At 36.5% G+C, this 17,498-nt stretch overlaps 1 protein-coding gene across 2 annotated transcripts; it reads left to right on the forward strand.

Annotated features, from left to right (window-relative positions):
* The first annotated feature begins 2,848 nt into the window (after positions 1-2,848).
* Positions 2,849-14,622, forward strand: LOC120121414. 2 transcript variants are annotated; one of them, XM_039140765.1, is made up of 4 exons: positions 2,849-2,855; positions 12,830-12,834; positions 13,279-13,624; positions 13,691-14,622. In XM_039140765.1, the coding sequence occupies exons 3-4, from the start codon at positions 13,305-13,307 to the stop codon at positions 14,556-14,558; spliced, it is 1,188 nt and encodes a 395-aa protein (XP_038996696.1). In that variant the 5' UTR covers positions 2,849-2,855; positions 12,830-12,834; positions 13,279-13,304; the 3' UTR covers positions 14,559-14,622. The 2 variants fall into 2 exon arrangements, with proteins under 2 accessions (XP_038996696.1, XP_038996697.1); XM_039140766.1 differs by lacking the exons at positions 2,849-2,855; positions 12,830-12,834 and having other exon boundaries at positions 13,272-13,624.
* Positions 14,623-17,498: the final 2,876 nt, after the last annotated feature.

The raw sequence follows: 17,498 nt of genomic DNA on the forward strand, positions 1-17,498 counted from the left end.
TGCAAAAAAAATATCGGTCTAAAAAATGAAATTCTTGAGTGCTTGTGTGTAGTCAACTATAACAGGTGTTCCTTAACTCCCTTAGTCCAACATTACCGAAAATTTCTTTTTTAGATAAATTTCATTTGCTTTTCCATTGTCTGGCTAGCAAAATCCATAAAGCCGGGGCGTTCAACCAATTGCTTTAGAGGGACAGCTTAGTATTATAATCACTTTTATCAGGTTTAACTGAAGGGTTCGTCTTATCACAAAGTCTTCAGCCTGACAAAAGCAGTGGAGCAAACACCGAATTGCCAAGTTTTCGAGCAATGTCATGGTTTGAACGTGATCTACTCATAAGGCCAGGGCTTTCAAGTTTCCTCTATAACCAATTGCCTTAGCGGAATAGCTCAGTTTTTACGGATTTAATTTCTTAAGATTGTCAAGAAGAACCTGTTATAGCCTAGGTATTTGTTGAAAGTCAAAAATTTCATCTTTAGAGTTCAATTTTCAAGCAACTGACCTAAACTAGATTCACATACTCGACTCTTTCATTTGTAAAGATCATCATCGTCATTGAACATCTTAAATAAAAAACATAGTAATTGTCATATGCAAATGATGCCCCATGTTGTCCGTACCTTATAAAAGGAAAAGAGTATATTGGTTAATTCCAAGAGCGGGGTATGGTGTTTGAGGGTATATTCTGGATAAGGTCAAAGTCCTTGTTTTAAATCATGTTACTTCGTCAAAGATTAGTAACTTTGAACCGTTTACAGAGTTTCTTAATTCAAATGGTATACAAAGAATTGCAAATTTGCAAATATGATCCATTGCTTAACCTCTTTTAAAGTAACATAAATTTGATTAAAATGCTTTTACAAAAACTTGAAAAAAAAATGGAAGAAAAACAAAGTCAAATAGAATGCCTCAAATGATGAAATGATATTCCTCACTTGGATGCCCCCAAGTTGTTGAAGTCGATCCAGTTCTGGTTACGCATCTTTTGTACAACCCTCTTGAATGCGTAACAGTTCTCAATTGTGTGCCCTGGGACTCCGCCGTGATATTCACAATACACATTCTCATCATACCACTTGGGGTACGGGGGCTTCATGGGTTCTACTGGATATGGTGACACCACATGGGTGTCAAGAAGTTGCTGGTAAAGCTCTTTGTAGGTCATGGGAATTGGGTCGAGATGTTCCCTTTCCCTCCTGGAATCTTGTTTAGAAGTACCCAACGGTACAGCTGCAGTTGATTTTGGGCTGGAGATTGTAACACCTTTGTTGGAGTGTTTGATGTTGTTAACCTCTCCATCCCTCTCCCTCATAGGAGGCTTCTTACTGGCTTCCCCATCCTTAATCTTGCCTTGCTTTATGGCCGACTCAATCATTTCTCCGGCCATAACCAAGTCTGAAAAGCTTCCTGATGTGATCGCCACCAGATGCCCGAAGTATGGAGCCTTCAGAGTCTGCACGAAAAGTTTCCGGGTTTCTTTTTCATCTAACGGTGGATGAACTTGCACAGCCAAGTCCCTCCATTTTTGTGCGTACTGCCTGAAACTCTCGTTATGCTTCTTTTCCATGTTTTGTAGCATAACTCGATCTGGCCTTATGTCATTGTTATGCTTGTATTGTTCCATAAATGACTTGGCCAGGTCCTTCCAGGTCTTGATGTTTGATCGGCTGAGCTGGTTGTACCACCGAATGGCTGAGCCCGACAGACTATCCTGAAAACAGTGGACCAGGAGTTGGTCGTTTCCTCCATATCCTGTCATCTTTCGGCAGAACATGGTGATGTGAGCGGATGGGCAACTATTCCCGTCAAACTTCTCGAACTCCGGGGACTTAAATTTCGGGGGAAGAACCAAGTCCGGGACTAGACTAAGTTCCGTTGCATCGATTTCATGGTAGTCACGGTCTCCTTTGACTATATTCATTTGGTCCTCCAATTATTTGATTTTTTCCTCCATCTTCCTCGCTTTTTCCTCTTCGTCCAAATCCGGTACATGGTAATAACCCGGATTGTTCCTAGGGTTAAATACAGAGGACAAGGGCTTTGTTTTTGCAGCAGATGAGTCCCCTCGAAGTTCTGGTAGGATTTCAGGTGAGATAACTACTTGCGGGGTAGGTTGTATAGTTACCCCTTCCGATGAATCTGCCCCAGGCACACTGGTCTGTTGTAGGCCAATTAACTTGGCAACGATCTGATCAACCAAGGACTCTTGGTTCTTTGTGATTGTTTCTAGAGTATTTCGACTGTTCTGGTTTATCTTCTCTTCTAGCTCCTTCTGTAGTTTTAACATATTCTCCTCGATTTGTGTAATTCTGGCTTCCATCCTCTTCTTCTTCAAACGAGTGTTATGTGGATGGGGTGTGTCCAATGCTTGAGGCGGTGTATCCAGTATTTGTTTCCTTCGATGAGACATGTTTATGTTAGTTAATGTGAATGTAAAGAGAATAAGAAATGCAAAATGTATAAATATATGATGCATGAAATGTCCGAGGCATTGATCCAAAAAATGTGCCTGTTATTCTGAATAACCCTTATTGGGGACAAAAGTGTTACGTCTGAAGAGACAAAAACTCTTTTTGATGGTACAAATCCTGTACAGCTTCTGACAAGTTGATTCTTCTTTTTCACTAGTTGAATATCCTGTCGAACCATTCCGGTTCCTTTGGCTAAAATGTGCAAATAATGAGATGCTTGCCCCAAAAAAGATCTCGAATGACTGCATCTCCGACTTTCACTTTCTACCGAGCTTATTTCTAACGAAAGTGTCATTGGAGCCCTCCATCGAGAGAAACTATCCGAAGCTTGCTTCTTGAAATCGTCAGTAATGGCATCCAGCTCAGCTAGGGTTTCACCATCTTGTTCTTGTAGTTTTCAAAAGGAGCGACCGGGTCAGTGACCTTTTCCTCGTATTGCCCCTGCAACTTTGCCTTTGAGTATTCTTTGACCACGGTTGGACTTCTGAGTTTTTTATCTCATTGTATTATAACCCTTTTGTCCATTAATGCAGATTATTCATGTTTAACAAACATATTTTTGGTGGATCAACACATCGTTTTAAATGATGCAAACGATGAACACAAAATAAAAGAGAACAAAAATAAAAGGGTTAGCGAAGTAAATCAAAACAATAATAAAAATGAAAAATGCTACCCCACATGATATCTACCCCACATGCTTATTATTCCTACCTGGACATGATCTCTATCCCGCATGCTAATTTCAAACAAAACCTAACCACATGTTTGTCTAGTTCGCATGCTTTGAACAGAAAATAAAGCAGGAAATAAAACAGCCTAGGGTTTGGAATGAGGTTTCGGGGTGGGCTCTAAATCCCTGTACTCTCCCGGTTTAGGTTCTAAAAGGTACTCGAGTTCTCCTTGCCGGTGCCCCCTTGGGCTTACCAGACCCTTAGTCCTAAACCCATCACAGGCTTGTGTGGACTAAGTTAAACTCGAGGGGACACATTCCCTTATGCCCGCACGGTGAATAAATTCACACGAAGACATAAGGTATATGAATCCCGAAGGCTACTTGCTAGGCATATGCGGTGAATAAATTCACACGAATGCGTCGCTTTCACCCCCACTTAAATGGGTTCGGAGCTCGGGTATAGAGCCTGAGATGAAACTTTTCGAAAATCTGAGATCATTGAAAAAATGTTAGTACAACTATTTACTTGGAAAAATAATCAAAGGGCAAATAATTGGAATCGAATAAATAAATTAAAATTTAAATTTACAATTTTCGCATAAAAAGACAACGGAAAATTAATTCTGGCCTGACTCACTTACCTGTCCCCAGCAGAGTCGCCAAGCTGTCGCAACCGTCTTTCGGTTGGGCCCTGGAATTGGGCTTCGACGTGGATTGATTGGGTTAGAGTCGCCACCGACCACTTTAAAACGAATTTGGGTGGGTCGGACACCATCTTACCTGATCTGCGTTGTACCAGAAATGTGTTGGGTTCGGGAGTCGATTACGGTCAAGGAAGGATTAGCACCCTTGAACCGCCCTTTCGGTACCAATTAATTTATCGGTTATCTTTAAACGCGAAAATTAAAAATTTAAATCGAAATTTAAAAATTCGATTCGAGTTACTTACCTTTGATCGGTTATAAAATCTTATAAAAAACATCGAACATGTTAGATAAGAAAAATGATAATAATGGCGACAATAAATAAAAATATAAAATAAAATAAACAAATAAATAAATAAATAGATCAAGAGTAAATAAAAGAATAAAATAACAAATTAAAAAAAATGAAAAATAAAAATAAAAGTTGCAAGAAAAAGAAAAATATGGTACATAAAAAGGAATAAAATAAAAAAATACGAATAAATCAACGAAAACAAAAAGACAACTTTTCCAAAGAAATGTTAAGGCGAAAAAATGTTAAGGTTTAGAAGCAATAAAATAGAATAATACGAGAAAAAAATGACGATAAAACAAAATAAAATAAAACTTAGGATCTGATTGAAACAAATTGGACTTAAGGGATTTTAAAACAATGTACTGCAATAGAAAGAATAAAAGGTTTAGGGCCAATTCACAAAGTATGAAAAAATGAACACGGGTTAAATTAAACAAATTGGAAATTAGGAGGCTAATTTACAACTGGTGACTGAATTGTAAAGCGATTCAAAATACCAGGGACGGCGGAAAGGATTTGACAATCCCGTAATTGCACTTTGGTCCTTCGTATATAAATACCAAGATCAGCTCATTTTTCCCTCATTCTCACCATTTCTCTAAAACTCTCCTCTCTTTAAACGAGAGAAAGCTCCCAACCAGCCTTTCCCAGCCAATGGCTGGCCAAATCCCGGCCACCACACGCCGTCGCTCCGGCTGCCGCCAGCGGCGGCCAGACACACCAAGTTCACTAAAATACTCGCCTCTTCCCGAGAACTCAAATCTGGCTACCAAATCGTCTAAGATTGCCCCGAACAGAGTAGATATAGCCCAAAAAGGTTCGGCCTTTTTACCTTCCTCGCCGGCGGCGCTTCGGGTTCTCGATGCCTTTTCTTTCGTCGGGGTTCCTCCACACTCCCGGTGCTCTTGTCGACCCTTGATGAAAAAAGGACCTTGCCTTTTACTTTTTTATGTTGTTTTTGGTTCGGTTGGTTTTTTAGGCTGTTGGCTTGCGTTTTTTCGTGTTTGGTTATGATGATTCTGTTTTTGTGTGGGTTTGATGGTATGGGTTTTCTGTTTTTGGCTTACTGTGGATGTAGTTTTGTGGTTGTTTATGGGTCTTTCCGTTCTCGTCGGTTCTGTTCGTGATAGTTGGTCTCTGTGTGTACTCTTGGCTCTCGGTTCTGTGGCTTGGCTTTTGTTGGCCGATTGCTGTTCTCGACCGATCCGTTGTGGGTTTACTATTCTCCCCCAGTAACCGTGGCTTTGCAAAGCATTTATAAGCCTTCATCGGCCGTTGTGATCCCGAGAATAACGGGACGTGGTGGACTGTTCCGAGATCTTCGTGCATGTATGACCGGTCATCCCGGGATGGGTCAGTCCCGGGATGCCGGCCGGCCGTTTCGGCATGTGTGACCGTCCATTGCTCTATGTGGCGCTGACTATGCAATTCCCCTAAGCAAGAAACCCTAATATGCTATTGGGCTAGCTCAAACCCGGTTCTTTGATTGCTTGGGCCCTATCCTGGACCTGAAACAAATAATAAATAAATAAATGAAAAAAAATAATAAATAAATTAATAAATAGATAAATTAATAAATTAATTAAAAACATTTTTAAAACTATACAATATATGTTTTAAAAAAAATAATTTTCAAAACCACATAACATATATTTTAAAAAAAAAATAATTTTCAAAACTATATAATATATTTTTAAAAACTAATTTTCAAAACTATATAATATACTTTTTTAAAAACTAATTTTCAAAACTATATAATATATATATTTTAAAAACTAATTTTCAAAATTATATAATATATATTTAGAAACTAATTTTCAAAATTATATATACGTTTTTCAAAATGTTTTTAAAAGCTATATATTATATATATTTAGAAAAAGTTTTCAAAACAATATAATATGTATTTTCAAAAATGTTTTTGAAAATTATATATTATATATTTTCAAAATATTTAAAAAAAAAACCATATATTATATAATTTTCAAAATGATTTCAAACTATATAAAAAAAATGGATGAAAATTGGTGTCTACAATGGCATTATTTTCCCCCTAAAAATAACTACGTTTTATGTTGAGGTTGCAGTTTACGGTTACCTAGAAAAACGTTACGATGCGGCCGTTTTGCTGCCGCAATTTAATACTATGCTCTGTTCAACTCTTCAAGTTGTCTGAATATAATCATCGGATCGGGGTACCAATGCTCACGCTTGTGCTCAATGTAACTGCAGTAAGAAGTGACCGATTTGATCAGTCATAGTCGGTGTAATTTGCGGTTTCATTAATACATTTCATTGATGCTGCAGGCAAGCATACCAAGAAATACAACACATCATTCTATAAATTGACATACATTCACAACAAAAACTCCTATAAATGAAAGCAAAGCATTGAAGAACTGTATCTTTCTACACTCACCTCAATATCCTCTTCTTCATTAGGCCAATATTTTCTGCAGGAGTTTTCACAAGGATGCAGATTCTTGCAGAACTCAACCGCGTCACCCATATCAGGACTACGATAGTAGTTATGGATGGCCTTAGTAAAAAATAGTAAAAGAGATCAAACTCTGCTGTAAATCTTTCTGTTTCTGAAATCAGGGCCATTAACTATCGTATCATCAATCCCTTTTGCCTTGGATGCTTTTATCCTCTCTATCAACTTCCCCAATGAAGCATCTCTTCAATTCTGAACAATAGAAATATATATTGTTTAAAGAATCTACACTCTCCATCATAAACTTCAATTCATTTGGATAAAGTCTTTACTCCTAATCCTTATTTATACTCGACTGAGTATTTCTTTGGCCCAATTACAACTTCATTTTTACATTGTATTAGAGTATCGCCCAAAGCACAATTGTCAGACTTGTTGCCCAAGTATATTCCAATAACTCTTAGGCCTAATAAAGCACCTAGCCTAGAAGTCCATTCCTAGTTGAATTTAGATTCATTCCACAAACAATTAAAAATTTAAAATCTCTACCTTATAAATACCCATACCTGAATGTGTGCTGCAAACACATATTTCCGTCACTCTCTCTATATATTCTTCTCAGTTTAACGTTAGCTTCTTCGATATGGTTTCCCATTTTTTCTATAAAGGAGATTTGAAGCAGATTGGAAACATCTTCCGGAGTTGTCTTTTTATGATTCTTGAGAAAATAGACTCACCCATCAGTTGAGCGTTAGTAGGCATTGACATTTTATATTTCATTCTTTCCTCGGTCATATAAGGTGTTCATCCAAAAATCTCGTTCCAATGCTTTTGATTCAGTCTAAAAAGAGCATCACATAGGGAAAATTATGCAGTCTACAAATCAAATCAAAAGTCTACAATATCGAACTACTAAAGTTTTACACATGGAGATATTACGGGTCTTGTCATGGTTAGTTAGCCGCACTGGACAAGAAATGGATTATAACTCTTTCAAACCCTTTCAAAAAGGTAAGTAACATCAATCTTCCTCGACTTGACACCATGGCTGATTTTGATACCCTTAATTATCCTTCTACAATCCTTAACGTTGTGTTATCGTAATTTATGCCCTTTATGGGCGATTAGCTGTTCACAAATCTGGCCAGAGAGATTGGATATACATTGATCGAGATGGATTTACTAAATTTAATTTCAGTGATACTATGTTCCATAAAAAATTAGTTTATGCTATAGGACCATTGAACAATTTTATTGTCTTTTGATATTAAAGGCATTAGAGATGATGAAACTTCAAAATCTCCAAAATTTAACGTACTTCTACCTAGTGGCGGATCCAGAAATTTAAGAATAGGAGTCCATAATTTTAAATTTCTTTCTTAAAAAATAATAGGTATGCAATTTTTTTTATTTTTCTTTTAACTTATTAAACTAAATTTAATCATTTTTCAAAGTAGGGATGCACTTGGCCCCTATGGGGGCTTAGTGCATCCGCCCCTGCTTCTAACAAATGTGTTCATAAATAAAAATTATTCGGATTGAGCTTATCTCATTAAGTCATCTATGGGGAATACATACTCTATTCAAAACCATTTGGATATGGAAGAGATGGAAGATGATGAGCGTTCTAAATTGTCACTTTTTACTTGTTAATTTTCCCATTTTATGAATTTATTAATGCTGATTCAAGTTATGTTTTGCTTGTTTTCATGTAGTGGATTACTTTTTAGAATCATCAGAAAAAGGGCGTTGTTTTCCATTTTTTATTATTTGATCACGATCGAGGACATGGGCACGGCGTGGTCTGACGTGATAGTTTCTAGAAGGTTCAGTCAGCACGAGGAACACTCTAGAAGCCAATCAGCACGATCTGAGGAGATCTTTGAGGAAATTTGATTTTAAGTTTTGAATTCAAACATTTGGAATTATCTTTCAATTTTTAGGATTATTTTCATTTGAAATTCCATGCTATCTTTAGGAATTTAGAAGCCTATAAATATCCTCCTTGGGGTATGGCTTAAATAATATGGAGTTTTACTTTGTTACTTTGTTTTTGTCTTAATAAAAGTTTCATTTTTCATTTCGTTTTCTTTTTACTTAAGCTTTTAATTGTTTTCATCAAATATGCTGGTAAGTATAATTCCTATCATGCTTAACTAATTTTCTTATTTAGCCAAGAGCTAGCAATGATTCAATTTCAAACATGAGAATTGAAAAAGCACTTAATACCTTTAGGTTACATTCTCAATTTTCTGGAAAATTATTTTGGCAATCGACCTTACTTTTAAAAATCAAAACGCTTTCAAATAAAAAAGTCAATGCTGATCTGGATGTTCTGATTTAAAGTTGGGAGGAAGAATCGACTAGTAGTCAGTTCGACTTCTTGGGAACACACTTAGTGGTGGTCTGTTAAAGGAAACTGAGATTAAATTTGATTCTCTAAGAGACAACATAATTCGAGTCGAGCTTTTCCAAAACTTAATATGATTTGTTCTAACGACAATAGTTGTGGTTAGTCCATTCAAGGACCGAATTTTGAAGAGTGACTTGGGAAGATCGGTTATCAAAGGGAAAAGCACGTTACAAGGGTTGTGCCCTATAAACTTTATCCAACATGAATCCCGGAGTAAAATCCATTTTGATAATCAAATGGAATTGAAGCAAAACTAGCTCGAGGTTATTTTATTATAATTGTTTTCAAATTTTTATTTCATTACTTTCCTTTTTTTAATTTCTTTCAACTCTTATTTTACCAACCCCTTTTATTTACTTTTGTTACAGTTGCCTGGATAAAATCAACGCAACTCTACATCACGAATTTCTAAGTCCTTGCGGATCAACCCTTTTTTTCAATATACTATTTTTATTTCTATTTATTTATTTTGAGAGAAAGATTTTATTTGTCGAGTAAAATGATGCTTGTCAAATTGGCACCGTTACCGAGAACTTTGGCAAGTTACATATTTTTTTTTTATTTTAGGACCAGGCAAAACTCGTAAGATTTCGTAGAACTTGACCCGGAGATCGAAGCAAGAGCACCCACAGCCAGACGCTTCGAAGAAAGAAGCAAAACGAGAACAAAGCAAGTTAATCAGATATAGAATCCACATTTGAGACATCAATTAATGCCTACTCCCATGAAGAGCCAATACCTGACGCAACTCCAGTCATCAATTTCACGCTAAGAGAAGCAGAACCAATGGTGAACAAACAATTAGAGAGTTAGTTGCATCTCCTGCCATTCCGCAGACACTCTGCATCGCTTTCCCTAATGGCAAGACTCCATTTCAACTCAAGACGAGACTAATCCATCTCATTCCTACCTATCACAGTATTCCCAGTGAAAGTCCGTATAAACTTCTTGCGAAATTTCACATGATCTACTCCATTACGAAGCCCCGAGGAGTATTCGAAGACCATATTAAACTTAGAGTCTTTCTTTTTTCCTTAGTCGGTTCGGCTAAGGAATGTTTATTTTATTTACCTCTAAAATTCATTACTACTTGGGCTAATTTAACACGTGTTTTTCTTGATAGCTTTTTCGCAGCGGCGAAAGCAAGCAAACTGAGGAGAATCATCCTGTAATTAGGTAGAATGAAGGAGTCACTCTACAACTACTATGAGCGTTTAAAAAGCTCTGCACCAATTTTCCGCAACATGGCCTATCTGAACAAACACGACTTTAATATTTTTATGAAGGGATGCTTCCGGTAGAAAAGAAAATAATAGATGTCGTTAGGGAGGAGCCCTCATCAACATGACTCCAGAAGTAACAAGGAATTTAATTTTCACGATGGTTGCTAATTCACAGCGATTTAGCTCCTCAAGTGAACCCAGTCGATTGGTTCACGAAGTAAGTGTTGTTTCACTTGAAAACAAAATTGAAAAGTTAACTAATATAGTTAATTCTCTCATTTCAGGTAGAGATGGAGCAACGAAGGTATGCGAGATATGTATGATGTCAGATCACTCGATGGACTGCTGCTAGATGTTACAAGAAGGTTTTGACACACAAGTAAATGTTGTGGGTAACTTTCTCGGACCTCCTCAGAGGCCTTATAACCTATACGACAACACATTTAATTTGGGATGGAGGGACCATCCAAATTTAAGTTACGGAAACAATCAGAGAGAAAATCTGAATTATCAACTGAGGTCTCTACATTTCCTTCTCAACCGCTACAAAAGACTCCACTAGAGTCGATTGTTAAGAGATTTTCCTTGTCCCAAATAAGCCAGTTGGCTCAGATGATGGGGTATCTAGAATCTCAAGGTAGATTGTCGTTGCAAACCAAAGTCAATCCAAGGGAGAATATTAGCACGATAACTCTCTCAAGTGGTATCGTCATCTCACCTGAAGTTTCGAAGGAGAACGACGCACCACCCAATAAGAAAAAAGAAGTCGAGACTCCACCTCTGCCTAACTCAGGTAATCATGCATCTTCTTCTTCTCCTTAGCTTATAAATACTTATGTTCAGAAGTAGGTAATCATGCATCTTCTTCTTCTCCTTAGCTTACTAGCTTACTAATCTAGTCATGACTCCAAAAAATCAAAAATTGCACAATTTCATCAGTTTTAGCAATATTTCTGGAATCTACTGTCCTGCATTGAAAACAAACGAAAAGGTCCAAATTAGCAACTTAAAATAACTAATCAAGGAGTAATTAAACACAAAATAATACATAATTTAAGCACTAATCAAATTCAATCTTGATAAAATAAACCAAAAAGGTTAAACTTCTTAGAAGATAAGATAAAAAATTAATGGAAATAAAATACTCCTTTTATTTTGTTTTATCGATCAGAATCAGTTGAGGCATGTCACTACACAATTTCCTCAAGTCAGATTTTCAGTCACTCCTTTGGTGCTCGAGTTCATTGGTCTTCTGTCTCTCAGGATAAAACAACTTATGATCAACTACAGTAGCACATATGCCTAAGTCATGAATGATCCTTGCCTTCAACTATCACCGGAAAACTAGAAAGAAAAATAATATTTTCTAAGGAGAGAAAATATTTTTCAAGAGGAGAAAACTTCTTCAATTCACAGATGTTTTGAGATGTGAAAAACCTAACATGTTTCCTCACTATTTATAAGAGATTTCCAAGAGAGATTTAATCCAACCAGATATATTTTAATATTCAACATTAAATATATAACAATATCTTTTAATTTGAAATAATCAAAAGGAAAAACTCATTTTACTATTTAAACTTAAATAGATATTATATTACCATGACAAAGGTAAATATCAAGTGCTTCTTTGTAAGAGTAAAATATATAAATCAAGTTTCTGGACCATCATAGATAAATAGTAACCATGGTAACAAGACAGCTGGAAAATCAGATATTTTATTTCCACTAAGGCGGATACTGCTAAGTAACTCGAGTTATCTCAGAAAAGGTGGAGTAATATACTGGGTTATCGGATTCATAATAAGATACTTAATAAAGTCGGTTTAGTTCTATCGGAAATGTTGAGTAATAATAATGTTGTAGGTGAAAATCATGAAGAAATATTAAAAAGTTTGGCAACCGAAAAACTTAGTTTGTCGGTACGTATCGATACCATTCAAATATGTATCGATATATAACCATATATTAGGTAAAAATATGACAAAATCATGTTCAATATGACAAAACCGGTAAAGCGCTACTGGATATGTTGAAGGTATCGATTACATTCAAATAAATATCGATACTTTTGAAATTTAAAAGAAAAGCAATAATAACGCCTTCCCTTAATATCTATTTATAGATATAGATAATTGATTGCAAATTTAAAACCAATAAAGTAGAAATCTAATTTAATAAAATTATCTAATTTTAATCAAATTAGGATTCTGTTTTCGAGTTTAATACTTATGTTCAGAAGCAGGGAAACAATACAAGCAAGTTCAATAATTTTCAGTGATTCAATTTTCGAGTTTAATACTTCCAGAATCACGAGACAGTTCTCTTTTGAAAAAGAAAAACCATTGGCATCTTCCAGAATCAAAGCGAAAACTCCATATCAAGTTCTAACAGAATATTTAAGAATATGCAAGGTGAATAATATTGATCCATAAGAATTTCTCAATTGTTCTAAATACTTCCTTTCTTTAGATAATAAAGTTTATTATGTAAGCTCTCATGATAAAGTAAAAAAATATAAAGCAGATAATAAAGCAAGCATTATTCTTCCTATTAGTAAGTTGCATATGTGATATGTGTAATACATCAGCTAAAGCAAGCGCACATAAGAAAGAGTGGATAACAAAGCAAAGTTTAAAGCAATGTTTTTTTTTTGTCTTATCCTTCGACACCTTAAATCTAATTCATGGATTAATCATAAACAAGTCCCTGAGTTATACCTTTTTTAACGGTTTATTACTAAAAAAAGTTTCACAATTACGTGTTAATGAGTTATAATTCGAGCATAATTTGCATACCAAGCCTTAGTTTATTAGTTACTTCGTGTGTGCTTGTTTATTTAATTTTTTTTTTTGAGAACTTGTTTCTTTAAAGTTGTGGTCTCCATTTGAGGAACTTTTCTTTGCTGCTTTTCATCAGCTTCATAGATCCATGTGCTCCTCGTTATTTAAATCAATCAAATAATTCAAATTTCTACCATTGACCAACTTTCTTTAAAGCTTAATCAATAAGAAAAAACAATCATAAAAAGGGTCATTCAGTACCTTATCAACTCAAAGAAACAAAGAGAGAGAGAAGAGCAGTGATGTATGTGACAAGGCCTCTTTCTTTGTACAGGAAATCTCCAATTGCTCTTGAAGACGAGCCACCTGCTGAAGGTCCTTATTCGGGTTATTTAGTGATTACAGATGAAGAATCTGATGAACAAGACACCCTGTGTTGCGGGGCTTATAAGAAAAAGGGTGTTGAAAAGCTGCCTTTCCCACAAGACAAGATGTTGAACGTTGTTCATTCATCTGAGGTTGAAGAAACAATGATCAAGAAGGTCTGGTTTATCCCTGTCCTCGATCAGCCTCTTTCTTCTAATCAGTACTACGTTATTCGAGCCAAGGGAAGATACAAAGGGTAAGTTTCCGATCATGTTGGACGGATATAAGTTAAACTTGGCTTCTGAGAGTTCTGTTTTTGCAGGCTGGCATGTACAAGTTCAAGGGAGATAGACAGCAAACTATGTTGCTTCTTCAATGATGGTATCAGTGATGTAAAACCAAAACCATTCGATCACAGAAACGTTTATCAACAGTTCAAGATCCTTCGTCACCATAAGCACAGTTTCTTCGCTAAATCCACCGCAATAGATTCAACCCCACCGAAATTCTTAAGGAGAAATGGATGGAAACTCCGTATCTCACGCTCATACAGATTACAACTAAATCAATCTCTAGGCCTCGACTCGTCGCTCCGTAAACGCCTCCCGGACTTCAAATTCCCGATGTTCAACAAGAACTCGCCTTCGGTCATCGTCGGAAAATGGTACTGTCCCTTCATATTCGTCAGGGAAGAAACAAGGCTACGCCGACAAATGAAGAGATCGCTGTTCTACACGATGACACTCGAGCAATGGTGGCAACAGATTCATACATGCGACAGAGATCAGAACGATGAACAAACCGTAGTGAACATCAACAAGATGGTGCAAAGGGAGTTCATATCTGTCAACGGCATGCTTGCCGCAAGAGATCATAAGGTTAGCCATGGAGGGTTTTGGTGGTTCAGAACTTTATCTAGAAACGATGGGAGAAAGGGCAGCAACGTTGGGTTGAGTTTAGCGATAATGGAGAAGATAAAATGGTTGCAAGAAGAAGGAGGGTGGTATAATGGAGATGAGAGTGAAGTGAGGGTTGAAAGAGAAGAAAAAATAAGGAGTGAAGATGGTGAGGTGAGGAGATTTGGTTGTTATATGTTGGTCGAGAGCTTTCATTTGAGAAGGATGGATGGGACTTTGGTGCTAAGGTGTGATTTTAGGCATACTCATAAGATCCGATCAAAATGGGAATGAATGAATGCATGTCTTATGATCATACACTAAATTTAATGAACAAAATATGATCATAATTCGTCAATATTTTATGGGTTAATCAAGCTTTTTCTAAGTATTAAAGTGTCCTTTCTTTCAACAACAAAATAAAATAAAATTCTACAAAAAAAATATTATTAAAAATAATAAAAAAATTCAAAATTTCACTACCAAGTTATTGATTTAGTGGAACCTGTTGGGAAATAAAACGAGTAATTTTCCTATAACTAGATTTGTGAGAATGCGAAATAAAAGCGGAATAATAATACCCGAAAATTGATAACGGAGTTCGACCAATTATGCATACGTCTCTAGACTGCTGCAGATCTTTTACTAAAGGGAGAAAATTTACAAATGTTTACAAAAACACTCACAAGAAAACTCTCTAAACTCTTTAGTATTGGGAGAAAGAAATGATTTTGGATGATTTTGAAGCTAAATGTGTTAAGATATTTATAGTTGAAGATTAATGACTAATCTTGTAAATACCCTAAAGTACATGGACTAAAAGAGCAATTTCCCTTTACCCAAATTCAACAAAATCAGATGCCTACCTTACCCAAATTCAATAAAATCAGCTCCACCAATTTTGACTACCAAATTTCAACAAAGGATGCACCCAAGTTTGACCAACAATCTCCCACTTGAAGACTGATTTTAATCTGTCTTCACACCTCGATCAATGCAGCAATATTTCTGGTCTTGTTACTCTAGTATGCCCACTAATTTTTCAAGTTTCAAAATCCCATCTTCCAGAAGAGACTGGATAAAATGATATCGCAATTGTGTGTGCTCCGTCCTGGAATGAAAATTCGGATTCTTCACTAAACGAATAGCAATTTGACTGTCGCAATACAAGACATTATTTTCTTGTTTCTTGCCTAACTCTTCCAAGAAACTTTGGAGCCAAACCATCTCCTTGCTGGCTTCCGTAACAACGACATATTCTGCTTCAGTTGTGGAGAGAGCAACTATCTTCTGTAGTTGAGAAACCTAACTCACTGCAGTACCTCCTAGAGTATAATCATACCCTGTAGTGATCCTTCTAATGTCAACATTTCCGGCTAAGTCAACATCTACATAGCCTGTCAGTATCATATCTCCACCTTTGAAACAAAGTGCTTTGTTTATGGTACCTCACAAATATTTGAGGATTCATTTGACTGCTTCCCAGTGTACCTTGCCCGGATTATTCATGTACCTGCTAACAACTCCCACTGCTTGAGCAATATCTGGTCTAGTACAAACCATGGCATACATCAGACTTCCAATTGTTGAGGCATACAACACCTTCAACATGTGTGCACGTTCTTCCTCCGTCTTTGGTGATTGTTCTTTGGAGAGTCTAAAAATGAACACCTAAAGGTGTACTTATTGGTTTAGCATCTTGCATGTTGAACCTAGAGAGTACTTTGTTGATGTACTCAGCCTGTGATAACATCAAAGTCCCTGACTTTTTGTCTCTCTTAATCCTCATCCCAAGAATCTGCTTTGCAGCGCCCAGATTTTTCATTGCAAACTGCTTCGACAATTTTTGCTTCAAGTTTATAATCTCTTACATGTCTGAGCCTGCAATGAGCATGTCATCAACGTACACCAATAAAATAATGAAGTTGTTTTCGAATTTCTTGATGTAACAACAATGATCTGCTTGGCATCTGGTAAAACCATTGCTACTCATGAAGCTATCGAACTTCTTGTACCACTGTCTAGGAGCTTGTTTTAAACCATACAAGCTCTTCTTCAAACCTGCATACCAGGTTTTTTTTTGTTTGCCTCTATAAAGCCTTCTGGCTGCCTCATATAAATTTCTTCCTCCAAATCACCATGAAGGAAAGTTGTCTTTACATTTAATTGCTCAAGATGTAGATTCTTTGTAGCTACAATTTTCAACACCAGTATGATTGTAGACGGCTTCACGACTGGAGAGAAAATTTCATTGTAGTTAATACCTTATTTTTGCTGAAAACCCTTGACAACCAATCTTGCTTTGTAGCATTTTTTCCCATCGTGCTCTTCTTTGATCCTGTAAACCCACTTGTTATGAAGCGCTTTCTTGTCGGGTGGTAATTCAGCTAATTCTCATGTCTGATTTGACATAAGTGAGTCTATCTCATTTTTCATGGAAGACTCCCACTTGACTGAACCTCCATCTGCATTGCTTCATCATAGCACTCTGGTTCACCATTGTCAGTCAGCAACAAGTAGTGCAAAGAATGCGAATAACGCTGGGTTGGTTTAAGAATTCTGGATGAGCGTCTTAGTTCTGGTGTGCCTGGTTCTTCTTGAACTTCTTTAGGACTGATCTGAACATCATTTCCAGAAATCTCCTTAAACTCAGCAAATTCCTTTGTTTCATCTTCGGTATTGGAGCTACTTGATTCTATGGTTGACCTGTCTTTGTACATCACAATCTCATTGAAAATGACATCTCTGCTTCTGATGATCTTTCGATTTTTGTAATCCCAAAACCGGTAACCAAACTCATCACCACCATAACCAACAAAGACACATTTGTTGGACTTAGCTTCAAGTTTACTTCTTTCAGCAGAATTTATGTGTACATAAGAAATACAACAAAACACTCTTATGTATGAAAGGTTTATTTCTTTTCTGCTCCAAACTTCCTCTGGTATTCCACCATCTAAGGGAACTGAGGGCCCACAGTTGATCAAGTAAGATGCATTGTTGATAACTTCAGCCCATAGCAATTTGGGCAATCCGGCATGTATCCTTATGCTTCTGGCACGTTCATTCAGAGTTATGTTCATGCGCTTTGTTACGCCATTCTGATGCGCTGTCATGGGAACTGTTGTCTCCATCTTGATCCCATTGTTTGGCAAAATTCTCTGAATCTACTATTTCTGTACTCTCCTCCATTATCAGACCTCAACCTCTTGACTTTCAAACCAGTCTCATTTT

Source organism: Hibiscus syriacus, unplaced genomic scaffold, assembly GCF_006381635.1.
Source record: "Hibiscus syriacus cultivar Baekdansim isolate YM2019G1 unplaced genomic scaffold, ASM638163v2 tig00110372_pilon, whole genome shotgun sequence".
Classification (NCBI taxonomy): domain Eukaryota; kingdom Viridiplantae; phylum Streptophyta; class Magnoliopsida; order Malvales; family Malvaceae; genus Hibiscus; species Hibiscus syriacus.

Coding starts and splice junctions, on each gene's coding strand:
- LOC120121414 (XM_039140765.1), top strand. CDS start 13,305: ATGTATGTGACAAGGCCTCTTTCTTTGTACAGGAAATCTCCAATTGCT. Junction 13,625..13,690: donor GCCAAGGGAAGATACAAAGG/GTAAGTTTCCGA, acceptor CTGTTTTTGCAG/GCTGGCATGTACAAGTTCAA.